Source organism: Chiroxiphia lanceolata, chromosome 1, assembly GCF_009829145.1.
Source record: "Chiroxiphia lanceolata isolate bChiLan1 chromosome 1, bChiLan1.pri, whole genome shotgun sequence".
Classification (NCBI taxonomy): Eukaryota; Metazoa; Chordata; class Aves; order Passeriformes; family Pipridae; genus Chiroxiphia; species Chiroxiphia lanceolata.
The window spans coordinates 74,447,619-74,474,368 of record NC_045637.1 but is presented as its reverse complement, the minus strand read 5'-3'; the positions used below and the strand labels follow the sequence as shown (position 1 = coordinate 74,474,368).

Sequence of the window (26,750 nt, the reverse complement as noted above, 5' to 3'; positions counted from 1 at the left end):
TAAGGTGCTTGAGTTAGGAAATTTAATGTGATTCCATTAAAACATATTTTAAAAAAAAATTGTTCAGGATGTTAGCAGGCATGCACATTCATGTTCAGGACCAATTTTGTTAAAATATTATATTATTTTGCAGTGAGAGCAGTAGAGACTATATTAGGAATGTACTCATCAGTCTGAAGTTCCAACAGATTGGAGAAGTTCCTTTGCTAGTGGCAGAGAAGGTTGTGCAATCAAGCAATATACAGAATCAAGAAGTATATATGGAAAGAGTGGAATCTGGGATCATTTTCCCTCAGAGAGATATCTCATGTAGTGCAATCAGTCCAAAATAAAGCTTTCCAATGTATGTGAGATCTCTGGTCATAGCAGAAGTCACTAAAAGGAAATTATCTTAGGATTCAATATCATGACAAATCAGCCCAGAATTCCATTTTTGGGAAAGGGTTCTATGTTCTGTTTGGGGGATGCCTGGCTGTAAAGGACAGAAAATAGTGTGGGAAGATGGTAGGGGAAGTAACACAAATTTTACCAGGTTAAATTTCTTATTTTCATTTTATTTAAACTGTCATGTTGGTTACAACTAATAAATAGTGATGATTCCTCATAAATAATGCAGCCTTTACTAATCCTAGCTTACCTGTTTGTACTGCATGTAGTAATCAGTGTTATACTGTCAAATGTTTGTGCTAAATTTTGATAATGTTGACAGTAGTAACACGTGATACATGGCAGCCACATTTATACAGTTCTCTTTGCTATCCATACTTTAGTATCTGTGCTAAACACAGGTCACTCTGCACTAAAAAAGTGAGAGGTCTGGCTTCAGAAAAGAATGCAAGTTATCTACTGTGAGGGTGGTGAGGCACTGGAGCAGATTGTCCGGAGAATTTGTGAATGCCCCATCCTTGCAAGTGTTCGAGGCCAGGTTGGATGGGGCCCTGAACAACCTGGGTGGCATCCCTGCCCATGGCAGGGGTTTGGAACTAGATGATCTTTAGGGTCTCTTCCACACCAAACCATTCTCTGATTCTATGATTCTATGTTCAGAACTTTAATGAGGGGATCCTGATCTAAACCCTGGAGATTTTGATTTCATTTCTTTTTCTTTCACTGGCTTGTTATGCAATGCTCATAAAGACTTCCAATGGCTGGAAACCATTCTGTGAACAAGGATGATGTATTTCTGGATCCTTAAATGAACAGCACATTATTATGCTTTACTTGGAACAGGTGTTTCCAGCTAGTGATAAATTCAAAGCAGCAAAGTGCTGACTGCTTCCTCCTGTGGACATCTGAGGCTGGGAGCACCTGCTGCTTTGGCCATTTGCTGCAGAAAGCTGCAACAGATTTGGGAACCACTGGAAAAAAGTGTGTTTGTAATGAAGCTCCAATTACACCTTTCTTGGAAATAATTATATGTAAAACATTTTTGAAAATTTTTCATTTTCATTAAAATCTGTTGTTGCAATTGTAGTCTTCCTATCATTTATATCATTGAAGCATTTTGTTTATTTTATTTTCAGAAAGACAAAACCCCTAAGAGGTAAACAAAATGACAGTCAAAGGCAGATCATCTAACAGCATAACCCAAACCTGATGTGACCTGTATGCAGTGCACTCACTCACCATAAAAGACCTTAAGGGAAACCAGTTTAGATGTGAACTATAAGTCCTGTTCCTGACAGACTCTACTGATAATTTCTCTCCGGATCTCTCTCTCTCTCTATATATATTCACACACATTTAATATGAAAAGGAGAGTTTGCAACGTTTTAAAAATATATTTTGTAGCCCGTTCACGCCGTAGCGTAGCATATTAGAAGCCATATGAAATACATTTTGTGCACTGACATAACTCCGTCAAAAAGAGCTCCCTTTGGCTTTAAAGTATATGATTTAACTCCTCTCTGTGTTTAATAGGTGCATTTTCATTTTTGTTATGTTCTGTCAAACACCAGCAGGCCAAAGCTTAGATCTGTTGCAAGAGGCTAAATAGAGTGTTTGAATACATAGGTTTTCAGGAGACCTCTTCACAAAATCTTTGTAAAGATAAATTTCAATTTGACACTGGGCAAAAGATGAATGTACAACCTTCCACTCTGTCAGAACTTATCATTGTATTTAATCTGTGTCTTCTGCAAAGAATATTTTAAAGGACTCAAGACATTTTCACTGTGAAATTCTCTGGAATGACCAGTGATGAGGTTGCAAGCATCCTCTTGTGGCAGTGAGCTCCCACTGTTGTATTAGGAGAGACCTTCCCAAGAAGTTTCTTTTCCTCCAACTTCTGTAAATTCATTTTGCTTCTGTTTCTCTGAGGCTTTTGGTTGTGAAATCAAAATCTTGTAAAGAAAGAGCCCAGGAAGAGATCTGTCCATCAGTAGCTAATCTGCCACTGGGGAAACAAACAAACAAACAAACAAAAAAACCAACAAACAAAAAACCCAAACCCAACCAACCAACAACATCAAAAAAAGCAAAAAACCAAACCAACAAACAAAAAAAACCTAAACAAAAAAAATCATCTCTTTCCTCAGTAGGAAATCATAGTGATGAAGAAAAATACCCATCAGGATGAAATCTCTTCCTTTCAGAGGCCCTGTGCTCACCAAGAAGAGCAACTGCACACCCTTCTTGGGACACCAGGGATGGGGAACTGCCTGCATGCTACACACAGTGCTGCATAATGGGTTGTAACTAGATGAGCTTTAAAGTCCCTTCCAACCCATGATTCTATGATTCTAAAATACCACACATAAAAGTACCATCCTATTTCCTCACCTTTAGATCTAATGAAGCGGTAAGAGCAATAAAGGCCCAGTCCCCATCTTAGACTGCCATTTCACATTAAGCTTCATAATGACATCAGTGTATACATAACACCCTCATTGTGTCTTCTTCCCAACCAACCCTGTGCTCTGCTTCTTGAACCTCACTGCTACCTTTTCTACAACACCTCTAATAATAATCCTTTATCTTGATTGTCGGTCTTGTAATAATAAGCTTATTGATCCTGGAATTGACTTAAATGGACCAAGAAAATGTGGTAAACTTTCTTCCCCAGTGAAAACAAAGGTGGGAAAAGACCAGATGTCCTTGAACAGCAGAATGAGAAATGATTCTCAGATGAGAGTATTTCTCCCATAAGATTCACCTTACATACTTCAGTCTAGAAGTGCTATCACATAGCAACAGCCAGAATCCTCTTTTCAACCAAGAGTAACAACACAGTAACACCAACCAGTCATTGTTGTTCACAGAAATGCAAGGCAAATCCTGACATTCAAATAGAGATGTATGTTGAAATATTACTGCAAGGTGTGAAATAGGTTCTCCACCTGGACCAGGTGTTACTATTTTACTTCTATCAAACAAAGATCCCACTGACGGAATTTCATTATCTTTCCTCTTCAGATTATCATAAACTAGTGCAAAGGACAATGGTTCTTTGGATGTCAGAGTATCCAGGTTCTTGAAAGCCCTTATTGTTTGCTTTCTACAGTGAAACAGCATCCTTCATCAACGATATGCATCTGTTTTTACCTAGGCTGGTTTTCCACTCAGTTATGCCCATTCTTGTTCTTTCGTGAGTTCTAACAAAGTGAAAGGAGTTTTTTGTGCATAAATATGAAAAGCCTCTCCTGCTTTTCATTAGAAAACAAGATTTTTGGGCAATATATTCCTCTGTGGTGAATTGATGGGAGGTGTCTGTTTTTCACTCAGGGATCTAAAGTGGATTTTGGTATGTGTGGATTAGTGTTAAGTCTCGTGATTCTAAAAGGTTGCAATCCTATAATCCCACAGCTCAATGCAATGCAGCTGCTGTGGAATATCACAGATGACCCTGCTGGAGGCAAAAAAAAAAATGGATTTTTATAACTGTTACTCCTTGGATTCAGGCTTGTCTTTCACTCTTTCCCACCTATGTGTGGCTTATTACTAGTGCTCCACAAATTGCCCTGAAAAGTGGGTATCCATAAAAGAAAAAAAAAACAAAAAACAAAAAACAAGAAAATAAAGAGCCACTAATAACTAATTTTTTAAACACAACCTTGATAAATTCACACTCTCTGAATCCTGAAGATGTTTAATTCTAGGTGAAAACACTACCTTCAAACAAAGTATGCGATTTTAAAGTAATGCACCGTGACCAAACACCATAAATTTCATTCCCATATTTTTCATCTTTTATAACATTTAGAAACACTGATGACTATGATCACATTTTAAATTACCAGCAGAACATGTGATCTGTATTTCAGTAAGACTTCTGTTTTTTATGTAAATGTGCTTTGGTCAAGAGCAAACAGGGTTATGCCCTTGTGACTTACACCTACACTGTCAACTCTGAAATGTTCATGGCTGGTTAGCAAGCAGGAACTCTTACTATAAAAACCATCAACCTACAGTTGTGTCTATTTAAGTAATAAAGAAACTAGTAGGCTGCACAAAGCCACTGGAGAGGAAATTCAGCATGCCTCAGGCTTACCATTAAGGACTGGTTCCTTCCTGAAGGTTTAGCATCACCCTGTGAAAAGTGTTCTATTTTAACAAAAGTCAGAATCACAGTTTTGAAAGATCAGACTAGCACTTGGCTAAATCAAGAGCACTGCTGCTACTGGCTTGCAAGTCCTACTGAATAGCCTCACATTAATTTAGTGCTGTATTTAGGGAATGGGCTCATCCACAATGTTAATTTGAAAGAGGGTCAGCTCAGTTTTTTTGTTTGAGAAAACACACACTGTGACATGGAATCAACCTGTTCAGAAGGACCTTTTTTCCTCTGGTAGCTCGCTGGTTTTTTACATTCAACTTTTAAAGATCCTGAAGAATGTGTTTAAAAAGCAGGTTTGTGGGTTTTGAAGTGTGCATTCCCATTTTAAATTTCTCTCTTGTATTATCTCAATTGGATCAATAAGGATTAATCAACCGCTGCAGCTGTAACAGGTATCAGTGTATGAACAGACTATTCGGGAAAGGTGAAAATCATATTTGGAATATCCAGGTGGGACACAGTAGTATCACCACGCTACAGAGCTGTGACCACCCTGTTTATCTCAGCTGAGCATCTAGCTCCATGCAATAAAGGCAGGAAGGCATCTTCTGCCTCTGTGTTTGAATCTAGGAATCTCATCTTCTAATGAATACACTCCATTCATCTAAATAATAAAGAAACATAGGGAGGGATTGAACATTAACATACCATTGAATTTGAAGATGATAGAATTAAATATCTGGGGGAAAAAAGAGAGAGGAGCAATTTCAAATTTATATTCAAGTACTTGGAATTTCTAGATACCATCTGCCTTTGTAAAAACTGCTAAATCATTAATACAATATATACACTTTACAAAACAGTTTCAGCCAAACAATCCAGAAACAGTTCTTCTACTTCATAAAGTTGGAGAATATTGGGATAAACTGTAAAACAGCTATTATTAAGTCAGAAGTCCAAGAATTCAAATAAACAATCTACTTTTTAATTTAGGGACCTATATCTATGAAAGAAATGGTAGACATTTAAACCACAGTTTTTTTAACAAAAATCCAGCTTTTGCTGAAAAGAAACATGCTACAAAAAAACCAGCATGTATCAAATAAATCCGATGGAAGTTTTTCAGGGCTGTTTCTGGTGAGCTTGACGCATCTCTCTGCTCCACAACAGCTGAATTGCAACAGAGTCTTTGGATATGTCAAGACACTGCTTGACTGTAAGATGGCATTTTTGTTGATAGCAGCTCACTAATGAGAACAGTATCTGAACACATGAAGGGACCTTTGAATGATGCTCCAGGCCTCTGAAGAAAAAAAATTTTAAAAAAGGATAGCTGGTTTAAAGGGAATTTTCAATATACAGTTGGAAACTAAAATTCATCACAAAAGCTTTCCAATTTCTCCAGCTGAAGATTTGCAAATGAATACCTTTATCTTTTATACAGAATAAAAGGATACAGAAATACAGAAAAATATTGTCTACCTGACTGGTTCCACCTCAGTTTGTGACAGCTTTTAGTGTTCACAAGAAGACTATATCCTCTTGTATACAGTGTTGGCCAAACATCACAGCTGTTTTGGACTAGCACTTTCATACAGCCAAGCATTTATCTGCAGCCATATTATTTATGTCTTGAAAAAATTAGGAATTAATGAATGGACCTGCACATCCATGAGCAGCCTGTGTTACTTTCCAGGATTTTCTGTTACAGGAGGATACTTCCCATCGGCTCAGTATGGCATTAGGCCACACAAACTGTCATGGCTGACAGGCTATTAGAGAGCTCCATCTAAGCAAACAGGTTGGCAAGTTCAGGATTGAAGTGTGTTTCTACCAAAGGTATAAACAAAGGTACACCAGCAACTGCAGAGATTCCTGTACGGTAAATGAAAGCCTTTGGTAGAAATGGGATTTAGTTGCTTAGAGAGACCTGTCCATTCAAATAGTATAGAGGTGATTTGTAAACACAATTTTCTTCCTTTCTGTGGTGCCCAACTCCAAAGCAATGGAATTTCATAAGAGATGAGAACAGAGAATCACACTTATTTTGAAGAAATATTGCAAAGAAGATTCCATTAATATTTGTGCAACTTTTCTATTTCATAAAGAGCATGATAGAGAAAGAAACTCCTCAACCACTGGATAAGGATTGGGTGGTTGGCAGCAAATAGGAATAATTAGAATAAAAAGCTAGGATGAAGAGGTATTTCTACTTTTAAAAAGAAGATAGTACAGGCTGGTGTAACTAAATATCCTATTATAAATTTGGTGGTTTGTTACTAGCAATGTATGATATTCTTAACGTAAATTTTCAGCTGTGCAGCCCAATTACATACATTACACTGAGCAAAAACCATGACATTCCCACCCCATAAAGAGTAGCAGTCATTTTTCTTGTCCATTTAGCAGTCACTCACAGGCCACATTCATGGATAAATCAAGCAGTACTACAGGAGACTGAGGCAAAATCAGAAGACTGGCATTTCTGGATTTGATTAATGATTAAGTATACCACAATTAAATTGCTAAATGGTAAATATTTTGCCTACATTTATTTTTTCTTGGCACTTCTTTCTGTTTCATAACTGATCACGTGGAACACTAGCTGTCCTCCTTCAGCAGCACACCTTTAGAGCACCCTTAAATCCATCTGTGTATAGTCTGGGAACGCGAAATCTCAGCAGCATTTAACCTCCACTCAGAGCTCTCCACTGAGCCTCAGCTTACCAGCCTGTTTGCTTAGATGGAGCCCTCTAATAGCAACAGCTCAGCATAAGAGTTTGTAAGGCACAGCAGCAGCACAACCTACTGCCAGCACATGCCTTGTCTTGCCCTGTGGCCGGATGCGGACTTAGGAGTGAGTCTTTTCTCTTCTACAGAGCCTATGACACCACCATGCTGTCCTTCATTACCACCAAATCTACAGAGGAGCTATTTCTTCAGCCATGATCTCTAGAAGCAAATGCACTGAGGGCTGTACCTTCAGTTCTGCATTTTTTTAATTCCTCTAATGTGCATTTTATCACCCAATGCCGAATGTCTTTTTTCCTAGGTCTGACTCTCAACTTGTTCTTTTGCCAAAGAAATGTACAACGAATACTTTCAGCTCTGAAAAGGTAAGAAGTGATGTTCTAACTACGTAGACTTCAAAGTCTCTGAGCCCTTTATTTCACAAAGAGTATTCTACTTGTGACTGAAGCCCACCAGATTGTGCCCAATTCAACCCAGTGAAAGCCAAAAACCCCTTCTATGTCTCAGTTAGAAGATAGTTGTCAGATGAAATTGCATCAGCTGCACAAAGGCAATGACTCATACAGTAGCAGTAAACTGAAGGACATGTGTACCTTGATTTCAAAGACTCTTTTTCAGGTTATGATCCTTTTTATTTCTGAGTCGAGTGGAGGGGGGGGGGGGAGTGTCCCTGACAAAGTGTGTGCTAACTTATCCTACTCAGCTGGATATTAGAAAGCATCGGGAAGAAATAAGCAAGGTCTTGGCTCTATTGGAAGACTAACAACTTATAATTTCCTTCTCTTTTTAAGTTCACGTACAAGGAAAATAGCTTTTACACCCAGATTTGAAAATTATTGATTTAATAGCATTTTACTTTCCATATATTTTCATTCATTCATATTAAATTGTTTGTGGCATGAGGAACCTCATCAGTACATGCCTCTCCCATCATATATCTCTGGCCTAAGTCTTTGCTTAAAGGATAAAAACTCCTATAAGCTTAGAGAGATTTAAAATCTTTTCAGAGAATATAAAATCAATTTTCTTAGTAATTCCTGGTTTCTCCTGTTAAAATTTTCATCAGTGTTTCAAAATGCCTTGATCTGGAGATAGGCTGGGAAGTTGTCAGTTTCCACTGGCTTTTATTTTTAATTCAATAGGAATCAAGGTGGCTTACGTCTGTGTAGAAAAACTGCAGTGTAGTAAAAGCAACAGGAAGGTCTGTTGAGATCTTCCTTTACTCACATTGATGAGAAAGGCAACATTTTACAAAAATGAAAAGAAATGGAATCCAAAAAAATATGAACAAATATGGTCACCTTCCACTTAACAAGTTCATATTTCTCATGATCTCAGAAGATATGGTTTTTCATTTATCTTTTCTTTTTTTTCTTTTCCTTTTCTTTTTTTTTCTTTGAGGAGTGGAAGCTAACATTTTTAGAGGGTTTACAATAACTAACCAAATGCTGCAGTTTCTTATCCTAGATGTTCTAAGAACTCTGTATCTCTATTAGCTAAAGAGATCACAGAGTAGTTGTGGAAGAATGATAAAACTTATGTTTTTCTCCTTCAGTTTTCAGGCACCTGGAAATAGTAACAGGTTTTCCCCTAACACATAGCATTTTCAAATATTTTTCTAGGTGTTTGGAGTTGTTTTTCTATTTCTCTGACACAAAATAAGAGAATGCTACTTGGCAATATGGTAATAATTTTAAGAGCAGAAGATCTGGTCTTTTCGTTTCTACTTGAAAATTATGGGCAGGCTGTTTCCTGTTACCCTCAGAGTCCAGCTCCTTCAATCCACTTCTGGAAAGAAACAAACTATACCAAATATCCAAAATGAAGGCCTGTCACAATTAACTAACATCAGGATCAAAAGCCTACAGCCAAAAATCCCCTTCTCCCCCTTAACATTTGTAAATCTCACATTGTATATTGGCACAGTAGAATTTCTGTAAATAAGGTGATTATACTGATTGATATTGCCCTGTAGCAATAATCTTAAAAGCTCAGCCAATACAGGTAGACTTCAAAATCATATAATTAAGAATGATATTATGACTGCAGTACCACCAATAATGAGGTAGAGCCATTCCAGATACACTCCCTGAGGACTTTGAAATCTGAAAGGAAACAATAGGAAACAGCTCAGGGAAGGAAGAGAAGCAAGTTTGTGAAAGTATTGATGACAGTATTTGAATAATTTTATTAGAGTTTACATCACATAAACAATGCTCACTAGCTTTTTCCTCTGTGATAAGCTGCTGAATTCTATAGGCTTTGCTATTTCCTTTACAATGCACACTAACAATTTAGTAATAAACCAGAACTTCTGCAATCACTGTATTAGAAATTGAATTTACATGAGAAAGAGGAAAATATGGTATTTTTAGACAAGTACTCAAAATCTAAACTGAGTAACTAAGCACTATTTTAAAAACCTCCTCCCCAGAGAAATGTGTTTTGTGGATGGCAAGGAGTAAACAGAAAAAGAAGGTCCAATACACACATTAAACTCACAACTGCAAGTAAAATTACTATTTTGTGTTACAGAAACATCAGTACTGATTATTATTTTTTCTAAAATTGTCAAACAATTACAATTTACTCTTACCATTTATAAATTCTCAAAACATGAATTTGGAAATATTTTACCTAAATTTTCAAACTCTGCAGATTGACAGATGAATGAGAGTAGGCTAGCATTACAGGATTGTGAACTGTACTCTTCTGGATGCCCAACTTGTCCAAAGAATAATGGCAGTATAGAGAGCTAGATGCTGAAGGCCTTAAACACACTGTCTGTGTTACCCTCTAAGCAGTCCAGTTTGAAGCTGGTGGCCCTCATGTCACTCTGCTGCCACAACTCACACTGGAGTCACTTGTTCTTTCCATCAACACTAAAGGAGCCCCTGTGTTTTTAAAATCCTTCCTCTCTGTGATATTTATCACTAGAGCACACATATTTATGACATTTATTTGGTGAGGTTAACCTGTTTTGCCACATGGTTACCGTCTATGTACCTACTACAGGAGGGTAGTTCCTACTGATCTAATATCAGGTACTAAAGCTCCAAAGGAAGATCACAGTACTTTTTGCTGACACTTGACAGCTGGGGGATTTCACAGTTTTAACAACAGCAGAAAAGAGAGTGTTAGACCTGAGATATGAGAAGAACTGGAGAACAGTATCACCTTATTCGAAACCTTTGGGTTATTTTTTTTTCCTTATTTGAACTCGGATCCTTAGAGGATGATAAGTGATCTGTGAAATGCACAGTAACAATTCCATGGATGTATACCTGAATACCTCAGCTCTACCAGCACCCATCTATGAATGGAGCCTCTGCTCATAAATCAGCTGTGCTGACTGTAATAAGCATAAAGTAGGTCAAGCTAAAAATGCCCAAAGAAAGAAAAAACAGCATTAGCAAGTGAAAGACATTTCATAATCTCGTGCCTTAGAAGAAAATAATTTGAGTGATTCATTTTAAGAGAAAGACTGACATTTATTCACCATCTCTCTTTCTTTTTTTCTTTCTTTTTTTCTTTCTTTTTTTTTTTTTTTTTGTTCTGGGATGCTGATATTAGAATCAGAGAATCGTTATGGTTGGAAAAGACCTCCAAGATGATCAAATTCAATCTTCAACCAAATGCCACCATGTTCACTAGACTGTATTGCGAAGTGCCATGTCTACTCATTTCTGTAACATTTCCAGGGATACACCCGCGGTGACTATACCGCTTCCCTGGAAAACCTGTTCCAATGATTCATCATTAACGCCATTTTCCCTTGTCTTGTCACTTGTTACCTGGGAGAAGAGGCTGACCCTCACCTTACCACCTCCTTTCAGGAGCTTTAGAAGCTCACTGCTTCTAAAATGTCTAAGTTGACCATTAAATATTTCAATGTCTGCTTCGTGTATCACTAACAGGATGATTAGGAGGCAATGCATAGTGGGAAGGGACTATGATATCTGATTGTATTTTTGAAATTCAAACGCAAATTTTTCAAACTGTTCAGGCAACTATATATATTGCCACAGTTGTAATTTGGTGAGGCAGCTCTTGCCTGTCACATTTAATTATCTTGCTTTACAGGGAGTTTTCCACATATATGTAATGGATCCCATACACTTCATGGGAAGTTTTATGAAGATAAATATTGCAAATGCACTGAAACATCTGACTTCAATAAACTGCCTACATGCTATTTCAATTCAAGTAAGGTACTAACAAGGTTATCGTGTACTTAGTACTCAGTTCAAGTTCCTATTCCACAGGCAGTTCTATTCATGGGTATCTTCACTGATGGTACATCCCTGTTGCATCTTCACAAGAGGAAGAGTTTTCTGGACTGCAAAATGCCCACAGATGGTACAGCATCAGTGAAATAAAACAAAAGAAAGAACAACCATAAATAGGTGGCAAGGAAGATTCAGTCCCACCCTACATAAATGACGGCAGGACACAGTAGGGTTTCCATCGCACTGACTAGTGCTAGCAGAAGGTTAATGGGGCACCCCAGAGCCACCAGAACCCTTCTGCATAGATGCTGCTTGCAGCCTGTGGGACAGTCTTTACCTGGGGGATTGCACCTGTCCCTGAGGTAAAAGGGAGATGCTTTCACTCCATTCCCAGGGACCTTGAAACTAAGTGTTTTCCTTCCCTGTCACCCATGAAAAGGTAAATGGTTTTGTTCACTGCTCAAACTATTGGCCAGGTTACCCTCCAGGAACATTGTGTGTTTAATTCCAGGCTGGCAATTCTGCCTGGGGAGCTCTGCTGGAGCAGCATGGCAGAGCAGTGTCTCTGAAGAGGTTATACTGCCCAGTTTTCCCTGCAGATAGGGCTCCCCTAACACAGCAGTGTCCCTCCAAAGTTCCTGCAGCACAGCAAGGAAAATAACCTGTTACTTAGCAGATATAGGTTTCCTCTGGCTGCTGTTGCTCCATACATCTAGGCATTTACTATGTAGTACAGCTTGTCTCAGTGTAACCAGAAAACTCCTCTACCATGTTTGTATTTTTAATTTATTTTTTATTGCAGAGCTTAGAAGGGCTCTTCAAGTCTAAACACTAAGATCTCATTAATATTTGTGATATGTCATTTTTCAAAACTGGCCAATACTTGTTATCCTATACTCTTTGTCTAATAAGCTACTGTTACTTCATGCTCTTTATAGAAAATCTTTCTCTGTAGAAAGAGAAATATTTAAATTAACTCCTTTATGGAGCTGAGCTTTGACTCTTCCTTCTCTAAAACCTTCATCAAACCCATGTCATACTTGCAGATAGACAGAAGTACTCTCCCACCTTTTAAAGAACATCTTCCCTTTTCTTCTTCCCTTTCCACACCTAAAGACACTTATGAATACATGGCTACCTTTCCTGTGTTTCCCAATCACGTGGCAAACAGGTGATCTGAGCCTTTTTACTATTAGCAAGATAGCTGCCTACAAATAGCAAGATACCTATGTTTTGTAAAGAAAAAAGAAGAAAAAAGAAAGCCAAATAAAAGCGGGGAAAAAGTGCCAAACCCTGAAAGGTTGCTTTTATGAACAGATTGAATATATTCTGTTAACTGCCACTTTTCCACTTCAGAAAATTAGTAACAATGGCTTATATGTAGGGCTCTCCTCCATAGCGATAGAAACAAAACTTCAAAACTTCCCGCAGGACCCAGTTCTGAGGCGGGGTTGCTGCTGGCAGCATCTCTTGCCACCAGCAGTTGGTCTGTCTACACACAGGCTGTCCTAAAGACAAGGACTCAAGCACTGAGAGGCAAAGAGGCAAAAGACCAAAAAAAACCCTCCAGACCCTCATATGCGAGAGGGTATTACCGGATCAGGCTCGGAACGTTATACATCTGAAATGTGTGAAGCAACAAAAGCCCAACGGTGACTCATTCCCGTTCTGCATCAGCTTGCTTTTAAATTGCTCCCTGTGGAATTTAACAGACATAATAGAAAATAAAAGAATTGAAAAATGGGAACTATTTCCACATAGTGAGTTTTTCCCACAGTGGATACAATTCGAATTGCTAATTCACTGACAGATGTGCAACCACAGACTCTGTGACAACCATCCTCTTCTTATGGTACTTGGTAATTTCTTATTGTGACACACTGAGTATGCTAAAAGATTATATTTAGCCAAGGTTGGAGAGTTTCCATTTTTGTATTTAATTAAAGAACCCTTAGAAATGGATAAACTGAAACCTATGTGGCATAACATTTTAAATAATTTAAAAGAATAACCTTTTGAGAGAAATTTTATTTGTGAAAACATTAAAGGTAAACTCCTGTCTCTGATAAAGCTTGTGGGAGTTCTTTCTTGCTTTCACATTCTCCAGAGATTTTCTTTTCTATTTAAAAAAATCTACCAGAAGTTTTTAGTATATCTACCTCTAGTTTTTAGTGCAACTCTACCTCAATCACACAAGATAAACCTAATTCCACAGTGCAATAACAGACAATACAGAAAGAATATGCAAGAAAACTGTTAGCAGGCAATATACTGTCAATTGCTAAAAAAACCAACCAAAACTAACCAGAACATAATAACTTGTATAAACGAAGTATAAAAACTGGAAAAGTTAAGAAAATTAATGATAAAAATACCAATTTTGGAAAAACTGGAGCATTCTATGATCTATGTTATCCTACTTGGAAGCTATCTTATCATATCTGAAATAAGTCTCCAGCAAATAGCAATTATACCAACTTAAATAGCTATTATAGCCTCTTTAGTAGCAGTGTGACTTTCAAAACACAACAAATCATGCTAGTTTGGGCACTTTGAATTGAAAAGCCTAAAAACCAGTGGTAAATTAGGAACCTGGGCCAAGCACTGCCTACGTGGTCATCATTGGTCCACAGCAGAGAGGTTACCTCTGAGTAGCTGGGCATGAGCTCTCATGCCAGAAATGGTTTCCTCTGGCAATGTACTCACACACTCCATGCTCATCTAGCAAGATTTTCTACAAGGCTGCTTACACCTTCCAAATCTACATATATTTCAAAATTAATTGTGAATTTTACTTGGTGATGACATATTACTTCTCTTTTGAAGAAGAAATATGTGTTTTAATGAAATGTAATTTAAAATAAACCTGATGAACATTAGGCTCACCTGGCAGGAAGCAACCAGCACCTGTAAAGTCATACAAGAGTTTTTACTCAGTCTCACTATCATTCTCCTCTGTGAAGATGAAGTACTACCAACATGTAGCAGTATGACAGTAAAACAGCTGATTTTTGTGGGTCTCTGTTACACAGCAATCTTTTCCAAAATGTGTAACAGGGCTTTGCTTTTTTAATCTTTCTATCTCTCTCTTCTTGAGTAGTAGAACAGATTTTGAACATAACAGTACCTGCTGAAACGTCTGAATAGTTCCAAATAGATATTTTGATTATTTGTACTCATTGTTCAACATTTGACATTACTTATTTTCATAGTTTATATTCCCAAGCACACACACAAGACTGTGTGACTACAATTAGTAAGATGACAAGTGCTTTCTGTGCCGCACACAAAAGTGAACATTAATGCCTCTTTCAAAAACCTTTTTGAAATATGCCTTGAAACCCAGTAACAAGTCAGACTGAGTGAAAACCAAGCAAAACTCACACCTTTGAAAAGGGAAGTCCCTGATGAGGGGCTGAGCATCTCCCTCCCTGCCTTCCCATATGTCAGTGTTGACTCTGAGCCTCCGAGAGCCACAGCCCACACCACTGCTTCCAGCACCAGCAGGAGCAAAGCACATGAGAGTTCGGCTCTTCATGATGCTGAAAGATGTGGCACTGGAGACCTGCTGTCCCTCGCAGCTGGCACCTGGATTCACCGCTCCTGTGGTGCTTCTTAGCAGGCAGCTTTGAACCCAGTGCTTAAGACAGGAAAATTTCTTCTTTCTTCCTCGGAGCCCTTGCCTTGAGACCTAAAGCCTTGATAGATGAGGCACAGATGTTGCCTTATGGCAATTACCTTACGGGTAAATTCTTAGCTTGGAGCCAAAGACTTTAGGAATTTAGGGGCTTTTGAATCCCTTTTGTTTCTCAGCATACTTAAAGCCCAGCAGCTCCTACAGGCTACTGAAACTAAACAGGACCCACTTTTTCAGAGCAATCAAATAGTTCGTAGCAGTGCTATCTGTTTTAATTTCCCAAGATTTCTCAGTAAAATTTCCCTAAAAATTTATTGAGGAATCTTGGGAACCTTTACAGGAGGAAATTAGTTGCCAATATTCCTTCCTGAGTATATCTTAATGAGAATATAAATTTTTATTTCCTAATGGGATGAAGGAATTAGCAGTGTCACTTTGTGCACTGTGAAATAAAGCTTAAATATTCTCCTAGAAAAAGGCAGTAAGGCAACTCAAGGTCACATGTTATATTAAAAACACCATTATATATCTGTCATAATTACTGATGACAGATTTCCCAGACAACCAATCTTGTTAGATTATCATTACATTTGAAAAGTAGCTATATTTTTTAACATCTGGAGTCAACCTGTACCTGGGTAGCCAGGATCATCCCTGCATCTCTGAGGAGCTCTGCAAGTCCACATGCTTGATTTAAGACACCAACATGAAACACTGCTTAAACTGGAACTAAAGGTTGATATGAGCTTTACTTCTGTGCTACTATCAGTCTGAAAACATCCCTCCTGTTCCATATACTTTGCATTAAGCAATTTGTCAATATTCTTCAAGGAAACTACTCTTCATCTGGTTTCTCTAAAAGTTGCATTACTTGAAACTAGATTAAATTTGTACAACTTTCTCATGTGGCCTTTAAATCTGTATCTATCCATTTCAATAAGAGTTACATCTATTAGCTGATGCTGCTTTTGACACTAAGTACAAATTATATCTTACTACCTGTCAACTCCATGGAGAATGCAGCAGGTCTGGCCATGCATTTCCAGCAGTCTACTAAAGACCTGCATTTCCATTCTTTATGTCTGTGCACCCTCATGGTCCTTATTAACTCTTCTCTTTACTCCACAGAAATTGTGTTCCATACATATACTTTTTCTTCAGTCAAGTTATTCAGTCAACTTATTTTAAAGGATATCTTCTTGCGCCAGGTTTACAAAGGCATTACTCGCCTTACACTCCAGATGAATGCAGACAAGGGCAAGCAGACAGCTAACCTGCCCACGCTCTTCTGATAATGCCTCCAAGTGCCTACTTGTATCAATCTGGCCTATGCTCTGGTTAGCTCATCAAATTCCCTCTTAGCCAGCTGACTTCATATTTTCCATGCTCTATCTCCTCCTTTCTGATGGCTTCTCTTGAGCTGTAATTACTGTATTTGAAGAGTTCCCAATTTGTTGTGAGCAGCTTCTGTATTTTGATAACTATTATTCCTTGCCTTTCTTGCTTACCTCCTTTTTAAGCACAAACACATATTTCCAGGGGTATTTTTTACTGTATTTCCGTATTTCTGTACTTCTTGAAGGATTTAAATTAGATTACTTTTGCTGTCAGGGTCTTTTTAAAAGTACTTTTACCCTAAAAAATTTCCTTTCATGGTTTAGAGTCTTGATTTTAAGTTTCAATACAATTGTTCCCATGAGAATACCTTGTATAAGATAATAAGAAGGAACTGAAACTATGAAAATAATAATAATAATTAAAAAAAAAAGGATTCCCAGCACTGTAGCAGATGATGTTCTTCAAAGCCTTTCTCTGACATGGGATGTCTTACACTATGTGCCAGCACAACTGAAAAGCAATATATGACAGGGAGTTCTTCATCCCTCACCACAAAATGCTGGACTGCTTATTTTTTATTTTTACAAGTTAGCATTGTAAATATAATGAAAATAATAAAACAGGTTAAAGGAGTGTTACACAGGTTCTGGCATTTTTTTGTGATACAAGGCTTCCTAGAAAAGTATTATCCAGCACAATGTTCCCTCATCCAGAAAGTGGGAGCTGAAGCACTGCCTCCCTGTCCTTCACAACCAGTTGCAATTTCACAAGCCTAGCCCTTTGGCAAAGACAAATTCAGGTGTCAGCCCCATGGAGGATTCACTTGTATGTCTCTGTGGAAAACTGAAGGACAACACTCCCTAAATTGGCTGAGTTGCCTGAAGAAGTTTGTTGTGGTAGTTCGGAGCCAGCGGGCCACTGTGCCCTGCTAAGGAGCAGTTTGCAGCATAGGGCAAGGAGACCAACATGACATGCCTGATGCCTCGGATACTGTCACAGGTCCAGCAAGGAAACTGGATGAGTGATGCCATTCCCAAACAAACATTCACAGTGTACAGTGCACAAACAAGCCTAGGTTGCATTCAGAGAAACATTTCCACAGTTATCTCCATAGTTACCTATGGGACTGGACAAAAGACTCATTGAACAATGACATAAAAAAACAAAAAGCTGAAAAAGACTACAACAGAATATTCTCACACCCAGATCACCTCTAAAACACAGGCTTACAGAACACCTACTAATACAGGCTATACCACATGGAAGGTTAACACAAAACCTTTCTGTGGATTAGCTGCAGTGACTATTTTCAATCTGGCAAGGGAATGTTCTTTAGCTTCTTTTCTTTCTCTCCCCCATCTCTTAATGCCTTTGCTATTGTCATGGCAAATTTCTAAATTTGCTCGCATTCTGCAGTTAGATAACACCAGATTTTGAAACTCTGTTTTTCTGAGTATATTTATAATCCTGATCACCAGGCAAAATTTGATATTAAATGATGTTAAAATTACAAGACACAAATATCTGAAATTCTAGAAATGTAGGTAGTGAGGAGGCAGAACCAGTCTCCATGCAACACAGTGAAAAGTAGCACCATTACCCAGATGACACTATAGTCTCAGTCAGGTCAGGAAATTTCATCAGAACCATGATTTTATTTTCCCATATATATTTTCAAATCCCTCTCTAGTGCTAGCTTGCGGCAGGTAAATGCATAAACATTAATGAATGAGAGGTCACTCTGCATGATGTACAATTAGTGTATTATTATGTCATAGTTATTTTCCAATTATTTCAGTATTAGCTTGAGCAAGGAGAGGAAATCAGCAGTACCAAGCCAGTCTTTCAGGGTTCCGTATACAGACAGCAGTACAAGAGAAGATCGGGGGATCAGCCCTTTGGGGGTCCTCCACAGACAACTGTTGTTGTCTTGACTAACGAAAACGAGACAGGGAAGGTACAGTTCTTCAGGCTACATGTGGTGACTAATAAATCAGATGTTGTGAAGTCTGGTTTACTGCAGGAAGGTGAATTTAATGAAAAATTGCGCCTGGCAGGAGGTTCTGCAGCTCACAAAGTATGGGGAAAACACGCTTCTGAAGAAACAACACAAAAAGCCACTATCCAGCCTTGGCAAATTGACTCAAAAGAGACAATTGATGTATTCTGACAAAAAGGATGAAAGAAAATAAGTACGGTTGCCTCTGGATCCTAGTATTTTTAGGACTAATTCCTTCCAAAGGAAGGGCGGTTTGTGCCCAATTTAGGGCATTTGGAAGTTTCTTCTTCATGTTACATTTTAGGAGCAGAGTTTAATCACTTTCAAAATCAAAATATGGTATCATCTTACTACAATAATCTGTTACTTGCTTTGCCTATTCTGAAGAAAGCCTGATTTTTATTTTGTGAAAATGAAACCTTACTGTACTTACCAGAGGTTATCAGATCAGGATGGTGAAAATATACTCAGTTGCACAGCCCTCTCTTCACCATCCCACTTCTCAAAAAGCAAGTTATTCTTCCTTCTCTCTCCTACCTCACAGAAAAGAAACAAAAACTTGGAACAAACAAAAGTTTGGCTTATTTGTTCACAGTGTAAAAAAAAAAAAAGCTTTCCGATAAAAGCATGCAAGATAGCATTGTAAACAAACATTATCCTGGTGAAACAAGATGCTGAAAGCCACCATTAAAAGTTTCAGCAACCAAAAAAATTCGTTAGCATCACTGGTGTATGTAACTTTTTCTGTAACTTTGTGGCAGCAAAATTGTTTTGTTTATGGATAATGTCCAATGACTTTATATTTAAATTCAAGAGCTACAAAAAATCCACAGAAAGTGCAATAAAAGACCTGAGCAAAACTTACCTTTTGTCAGGTAAAGTTCTCTGAAAAAAGGTGGTTTTCCTTTGCAAAATAATGAGAATTTCCCTGATGTCCTGAGGGGACATCAGGACTGTAGTCCTGAAACCTGAAGTTTCAGCTTCGTGGTCAAAAGGTTTCTCCCATCCCATTCACATCTATCTGGAAAAGATAGACTATTCTGCTCTGAACCACTGTGATTAGGGCACTTCTGTGAGGGAGGCAGAGAGAGCAACTGAACTCATGTCTCCCACATAATTCATAAAGTTTCAGAAGTTGCTGAATTCCAGAACTTCTTTTACTTTGTTTTCATAAAGAATGGAGAAAATAGAACTTGATGTCAGTGTTTAATTGTAGGTCAAATGGAATATTTGTCTAAGTAGATTATTTTATTTTATTTTTTTACAGTATGAACAGAGAGGAGAAACTTTCTTTTTGGATTCAAGCTACAATTTTCTTTCCTTTCTGTGAAGCTGGAGAGATAAAGAGCAACTTCTTTTTTGGGAAGGGGGGTGGTGAAGGGAGAGGCTGTCCAAATAAGTAAATTCATGGTTTTCACAACCCTGATCTGATCACCTCTGCCGAAGGAATTGCTGCAGGATGATGGGCTGATACCTACACTAAGTTTTCTATACCCCTTGACTCACCCCTACAGGACCCCAGCCCTGAGGTGGGGGATCTCTGGAGCTTCATAGACAGCTGCTTACCCTCTGTTGGGTGGGAAGGCCACCTTTTCAGAGAGGACAGCTCTGGGGCACTTGGTCTTTTATGCCATGGGTATGGTGGGGCCAAACCTCCTGCATCATCACACACTTGAGACACACTGAATCAGCAGACCTCAGAAACAGCTGGAGCCCAAACCCCCCCACAGTGTCACAGCTGAGTTTGGGCTCCAGCTTAAGGACAGAACTAATATAAAGGATAGGTATATCTGCAGGATCTTCAAAATCTCCTGTAATGAATATTTGGATCTCATGTGTTACCAACTAAAATACAACCACACCATACCTTGGCCTGGGCAAAAGAGTTGAGTTAAAATATTTCTGCCCTGTGTTGCTCATTCCCACCCTCATGCCATAGGTTGCTGCTCCCTCAGATATGCTAATACAATCTTTTATCTTTTTCAGAAATTTACAATAAATTAGATCACTAAAAATCTGTATTAAAACCAATCTTTTGGAGAGGAAATAAAGGTATTTGTATGAAAAATCTTACAAGTACATACATCTAAAATGTAAGAAAAGCCCTTCTCCAAACAGCACCAAACACAAATTATGACATTCTTTTTGAAGTAAAGACCACTTATGTTGCTAGAATGTGCAAGTCACTTGCCCAATTAAAATAACACAGGCTTTCCTTCAAAATATTCCTGTCACAGACTAGTCACAGAAATGTTTTGCAGATTGTTTATGCAAACTAAAAGTAGAAATTTCTTAGTTTTAATACAAACTGTAGTGATAGTTGTGAAAGGAACTGCTGTTGCTAGTCTTTAATATTGCTGTTTAAATGTCCCGCTTACACATTACCCGGGACATCTTTCTCAAGTTTTCAACTTCTGATTTAGTGAAGCACACTTCTGTCCTTGCAATTAACTAAGTAACAGGTAAAAACTGAATCACAAACCTTGTACTGACACAGACTCCAAAAATAGTTTACCAGCAACAAAATAAATATCAGGAGAATACTGCAAATTATGATTTCAGCACAGGAATACCCCAAGCCTTGCTTGGCATCCTAGGAAATAGGAGCAAGCTTACATTTTGGGGAGAGAGAAAGTTAAAAAAAAAAAAAGTAACCTCACGAACTTTTATCAGTTGTTCAAATTATCAAGGTGAACAGTGTGAAGTACTGCAGGAGATAGACATCCCAGATGGACATCCAGAAAAGAGGAAGATTTAGTGATGCTGAACACAACCATTACCAGCCACTCACGTCCCCGATAAACTGTGGGAAAAACAAAACCCAATTCAAAACTGATCGCGGGAGAACTCAAATCTCAGCCTTTCTCTAGTCCCATAAACTGGACCTTCCTTAGCAAAGGTGGAAAGTCATGCCTAGCAAGGCAAAGCTTCACGCCCTTCTCTGCTCCTCGCTGCTTGGGGTCCCGTGCCCCAGCAGCACCCCAGCAAATGAGAGGGGTGTCACCCAACACACGTACGGCTGCCCCCGCCCCCCTCCCCTCTGACTCTGCTCCACGGTGCGGGGCAGAGGCGGCGCGGCAGCCAAGCCGTTCTTCCCTCGGCTCCCGGGGCGCGGCACGGGATGCTCACCCGGCGGTTGCGGTCGGCCTCCCGCACCTCCTCCTCCCCGGGGCCTTGGCGGATGAGCGCCTTCAGCACGATGCTGTTGTTGGTGCAGCAGGCTCGGAAGAGGCTGAGCGCCTCGGGGCTGTCGCGCTCGTCCCCGTCCTGGGACCAGGTGTCATCGTCGTCGTCATCCAGCCCCAGCGGCGGGTAGAAGGAGTCGTCCGAGGCGATGCTGCAGGTGTCGGGCAGCTCGGAGAAGTCCTCGTACTCCTCGCAGTCCTCCTCCTCCTCCTCCTCCTCCTCCTCCTCCTCGCCCGGCCCCTCGGCGGCAGCCCCCTCCGTGCCCTGCTCGGGGCTGCTCTCCGCCTCCGCGCCGGGCATCTCCTCCGCCGCCGCCGGCGCGGGGCAGACCCTCTCCCCGGCCAGCTGCTCCCCGTGCCCCGACAGCAGCACCATGTCGGGGCCGGCACCGGGGCGCGGGAGCTCCCCTCCGCCCCGAGGGGCGCCCGGCCCAGCGGCCAGCGGCTCCGCGGCCTCGGGGCGCTGCCCGGGGGGCGCTCACGGCGCCCCGCAGCCCCCGCCCCGCCCGCCGAGCGCTGCCCCGCCGGGAGCCGCCGCTCTTCCCCGCGGGGGGCGAGGGGTTCCGCTGTCCCCGCTCACGCAAGTGTCAGCCCGCTCCCGCGGGTGGCCCCGCAGCAGCCCGGCGGGCCCCCGGGCCGGGACATGCCGCCGCCTGCGGAGGGGCTTCCCTGGGGGCCGGTCCGGGCTCGCTCAGCGCCGCCGGCCCGGCCCAGGGGAGCTGCCGCCGCCGCGGAGAGCGGGGAGAGGCTGCGGCAGGCAGGGCGGCTCTGGGGAGCGCAAGCAGTTGTCAAAGTGCCGGCCCGTAATCCGCTCAGCATCGCAGTGAGGAGGTTGGGGCTCGGGCGGAGCGGCAGGGGCGCGGTGTCGGGGCGGTGTGCGGGGGGAGCGGGCGGTTGCTCCCTGCGGGCGCCGAGCTGCAGCCACAGGTAGGGGACCGGCGCGTCCTGAGCACCCCTGGGCTCCTCATCCTCAGTCCAGGGGCGTGCCGCGCTGCTCGGCGGGGGCTGCGCCGAGAGGTGGCCCGCGGCGAGCCCACCCGCGGTTGGGAGAGGCAGGGAGTGGGACCCGCGGCGTGGGAGGCAGCGGCTTCCGCTGGTCCTTCAGCGTGATCCCGAGAGCCGCGATTGCAGCGCGAAAACTTTTCAGGAATACAGCTAGCCTGTGTGGAATTCTTCTTTTGAAATAAATACTGAAACTAAGGAGAACGATCGCACAGAACTCCCGTGCTTTGAAGCAGAGCTTTAAAAGCAAGTAATTAAATCAGCCCTGACAGTTTACCAGCTGTAGAGATGGCAAGCACTTAATTTTTATGGAAGGCATTTGGAGATGAGATTGTGAAGAATAATGCATGTATAAATTGAGTTCCTGCTTTATCACAGTTCCTCTAAAACCTTTTCTCCCTTTCAAATGTCATGGAATAACACTGCTTTCTGGCAAGGAAACACTGGGAAGGAACGATTTGGCCAACCAGATAGGATATTTTCTTTCTTCAACAGCTCTTTTAAGTGAACCTCATATATCTGACATCCTTCAGCAGGTGAATGTTCAGGGACTGAGTCCCTGCCTGATGGACAGGAGAGAAATAAGCTGGTATTTCTGCACAAGGTGAGACAGTGTATGATCCATGCTTTTTACACGAAAAGAAGGTTTGAATGAAAAATAAAATGTTACTAAGTAAAGGGGCCTGAATAGTAGGTGTTTACAGTCTTTCAAGAAAACATTGTGTAAACCAGATATGATGGGTGATACAAAGCCCAGCAGCAGCTTCTTGCTGATTCCTGACTGGTGGGGTTATCCCAGAGCCCATCAGGAGGATATCTGTAATCAGAATTAGTATTAAATAGCTCCTGGATTGGCTGCTTCTGCAAAGGAGCTAAACTGGGAAAGAAGGAGATTAAACTATTCTCTCACCTCCAAACACCTCTGAGATCATAGCTGATGTACATTACCAGCTATACTCGTATTAATGCCATCTGTCTTCCATTATTTCCTTTGGTAAAGAAAGGCCCTTGATCCAATGCTGCTGTATGTGTCTGTTCCCAAACAAAATGCTTTTGAGCTGGCTTTACCTGCAGCATGACAGTCCCACAGGATTCACTTCTTACACTCATTGCCTATCCATTTCTTAAGTATTTGCATTCACAGAGTTAAAGGGCTCCATTCATTTAACTTTTTGTTTCCAGCTCAGTTAGTGTGGCCAATGAACTGCTCAAAAGAATGTTACCTCTTAGAATAGCACTTCTATTTTGGAAGAACTTAATTTTTGCTTGAGACTCTGAAGCTGGCAGGGAGCATTTGAATTGTTCTCATCCTGAACTCACTGTAAAAGCCAAGGAAGACTTTTGGCTCTAGCAATTTCAAATAGAAGGAAAAAAACCCCAAAATAATTCTAACTATTTTTTTTAAATATATGGAATTTTTAGTAGAGATGCAGGGACCAGCAACTTTGAACAGGAAAAAAAAAACCCAAACACCACCAAAAAAACAACCCTGAAAAAACTTAGTACTAACTACAGGGAAACCACACTTATTTCAATACAGGAAAAAAGTTTGATTCTGAAAAGTCATCTTTTTTCATGTTCAGAGTTTACCTTACCATCTTATTAATGAATCTGTTTTCTCTCACAGCTGTAGTGGTTCTGTGGGGATCTCAGAGATGAAATCTGATTTCTCTTACCTGAGCCTGACACTTTCATCTTTTCTCTCAAAGAATAGTGCTCTATTGCTTGAGCTTTCAAAGCAAGGTGTCTGGCTGGTACAGAGCAGACATGGTGTTTCCTATTGAACTTTTCACTTTTACAACTGCTATTGAGACTATTTCAAATTATTCAATCTCTGTGCAGCTTGACAATAAGCTGCCACATAAAGGTGCACCTAATTGGACATAAACAGTTACACGACTCCTTAAGATGCTAATGCAACTATTTATCTTGTCACACAGAGGCTCCCACCAAGGCTACTCTGCTTGAGCACGGTTATAGATGTAAAACAGATGATGCCTGGTTTCTTGGTTCTTTCAGTGACACAGCTTGTACGTGACAAGCAGGGTTTCTGTAATTTGTGCTTCTGGGAGTAAATCAAATTGAAAGAATGTGAGGAAAGGCCATAGAGTAAGTCTTCAAATGCTTTCATATTATATATGTTTAAAAAAAGCTGTTTTCATGGCATTTGTAGGAAGACAGCCTCAACCTTTCATCTAGAAAAAAACTTACTTAATATAATCGAAGTTAAACGCTGCTATTTATAAAATTTAGTAATAAAAGCAAAGAAATAAACATTATCATCTTAAAGTAAATACCCCAGAACTATTAGTCATTATCATAATCTGTATCCCATTAAAATTTATTGCTGGGAATTACCAAGGCAGGAAATTAAAATACCCAGAGCAGATACCACCTGTCCTTATGTAGACAAAGCTTCCCTTGAAGAAATAGATTTTTGGAATGGCTATAGCATGGGACTGCCCCCATTTTGCCTCATTAAGGCTTGTAAGCCATTCTGTTTATAAACAATTCTGAAATTGAGATTTAATGAGATTCATGTACAATAGTAAAGATAATAGTAAGATAAATAGTAAGACTCAATGACTCTTATGTGTCCTTCTCACATTCAACAATTTAACCTAAGGAAAAAATTCACAACAGACTGAAAGTTATTGCCAGTATTCTTAAAAATGAAGTCTAATCAGAACAAAAGCATGGTTTCCAAAATAAAATAAAATATGTTCAGTTTTGGTTGTTTTCATTGTTTAAGGTGTCTGAAATTTCTGAATAACAAGAAGCCTGTTTACATTTTATTTTTACCCATCTGACATCTGTGCACTCACTTTTGAAATTCTGAGCATACTTCTCTCTTTCTTAGTTCATCTGCCTGTAAAAATCTACCAGAAAAGAATCTGAGGCTGAGTTAGCATTTGTTGGTAAGGCATTTAAGCTGCTTAGGTACCTTCCTGGTGTATTCCCACAAACCGGCAACTTAAGCAGTTTCAGTGCTTCATGGGTTTTACAAACTCTTGCTTGCACATCAGGCACATTTTTCTGCAGCCATTTGGCTCCTCGTCCATTGCTTTGTAGGTTTTTGCTGGGAGCAGGTGAACAGATGGAGCAGCATATCCTTGCCTGGCAGTACCTGCAGTGGTAGCAATACCAGAGTATTAAACATGAGAGTCACTTCACTTCCTTAGTTCCTCTCTCTGTTGAACACATTGTAAAAACTATTTTCAAGATGCACAGAAGCTGTTGCTTTGGATGCTGGAACCTCTCTTTCACAGCACTTCCACAGCACCACCGAAGGAAATGTTCAGATCACAAGGAAACCTCTCTTGAGCAATCTGCCTACCTTCACATACAGGAGAGGAGCAGGAACCTCCAAAAGACCAGCGTGGGGAGTGGGTTTCGTAGCGTGACCCAAGTCAGCATCACCCCAGCGCTAACCTGGTCCATGCCAAGGGTCACAACAGGTGATCCATGGAGGAAAACACGGACACTGAGGGAAACAAGGTTCTGAAAGAGATGGGGTATTGCATTTTACTGACAGCATCTTTTGGATCTCTGGAGATAGACTTTCAGCATTACTGCCTGCAAGTCTTGCACTGATCCTCAAGACAGACTGGCTCCAGCTTCAAAAACTTGCTGCTTGAAGTTAGTCTCAAGACAATATTTAGGCATGTATATAAGCAAACTGGTTTCTGGAGTTGCTGAGTTCTTGGCAGGGCTAGCAGACTAATAAATCCAACCCCATGTTTATTATGCCAAATAATGTACTTTTGATTTGGATGATCAGGCTAGCTGCTGTGAGGCATCAAAGTGCAATTAACCTAGTCAAAAAACATCAGGTGGTGTACCACTGGCAAGGTACTTGTAAAGAAGGCATTCAAGGTAAAGAGTTAATTTGAAGAAACGACTGAGGAAACATTTCCTCTCAATTACAGAGAGACAAGGAGAGAGAGTTTGCTTTCGTATTTACTCTATTAGTGGGGATGGAGGGGTGAGGGTGGGGAGAGATTCAGCAGAGTCTTGATAGGACTGTCCAACTTTTAAAGTTCTTTGGAAGGAGTAGGGTTGGAGCCTCAGTTTTCCTAAGACCTTGATGTGAAATCCTGCTTGATCTGAAAAG

At 40.3% G+C, this 26,750-nt stretch overlaps 1 protein-coding gene across 1 annotated transcript in view; it reads right to left on the bottom strand.

Moving 5' to 3' along the window:
* ANKRD33B (ankyrin repeat domain 33B) overlaps positions 1-22,080 on the bottom strand; it is a 44,936-nt gene extending 22,856 nt beyond the window's left edge. The window contains exon 1 of the mRNA XM_032712015.1: positions 21,579-22,080. Within this exon, the coding sequence (XP_032567906.1) occupies positions 21,579-22,010 (432 nt within the window). The 5' untranslated portion in view covers positions 22,011-22,080. The remainder of the gene's footprint in view (positions 1-21,578) is intronic.
* Between the last annotated feature and the right edge of the window lie 4,670 nt (positions 22,081-26,750).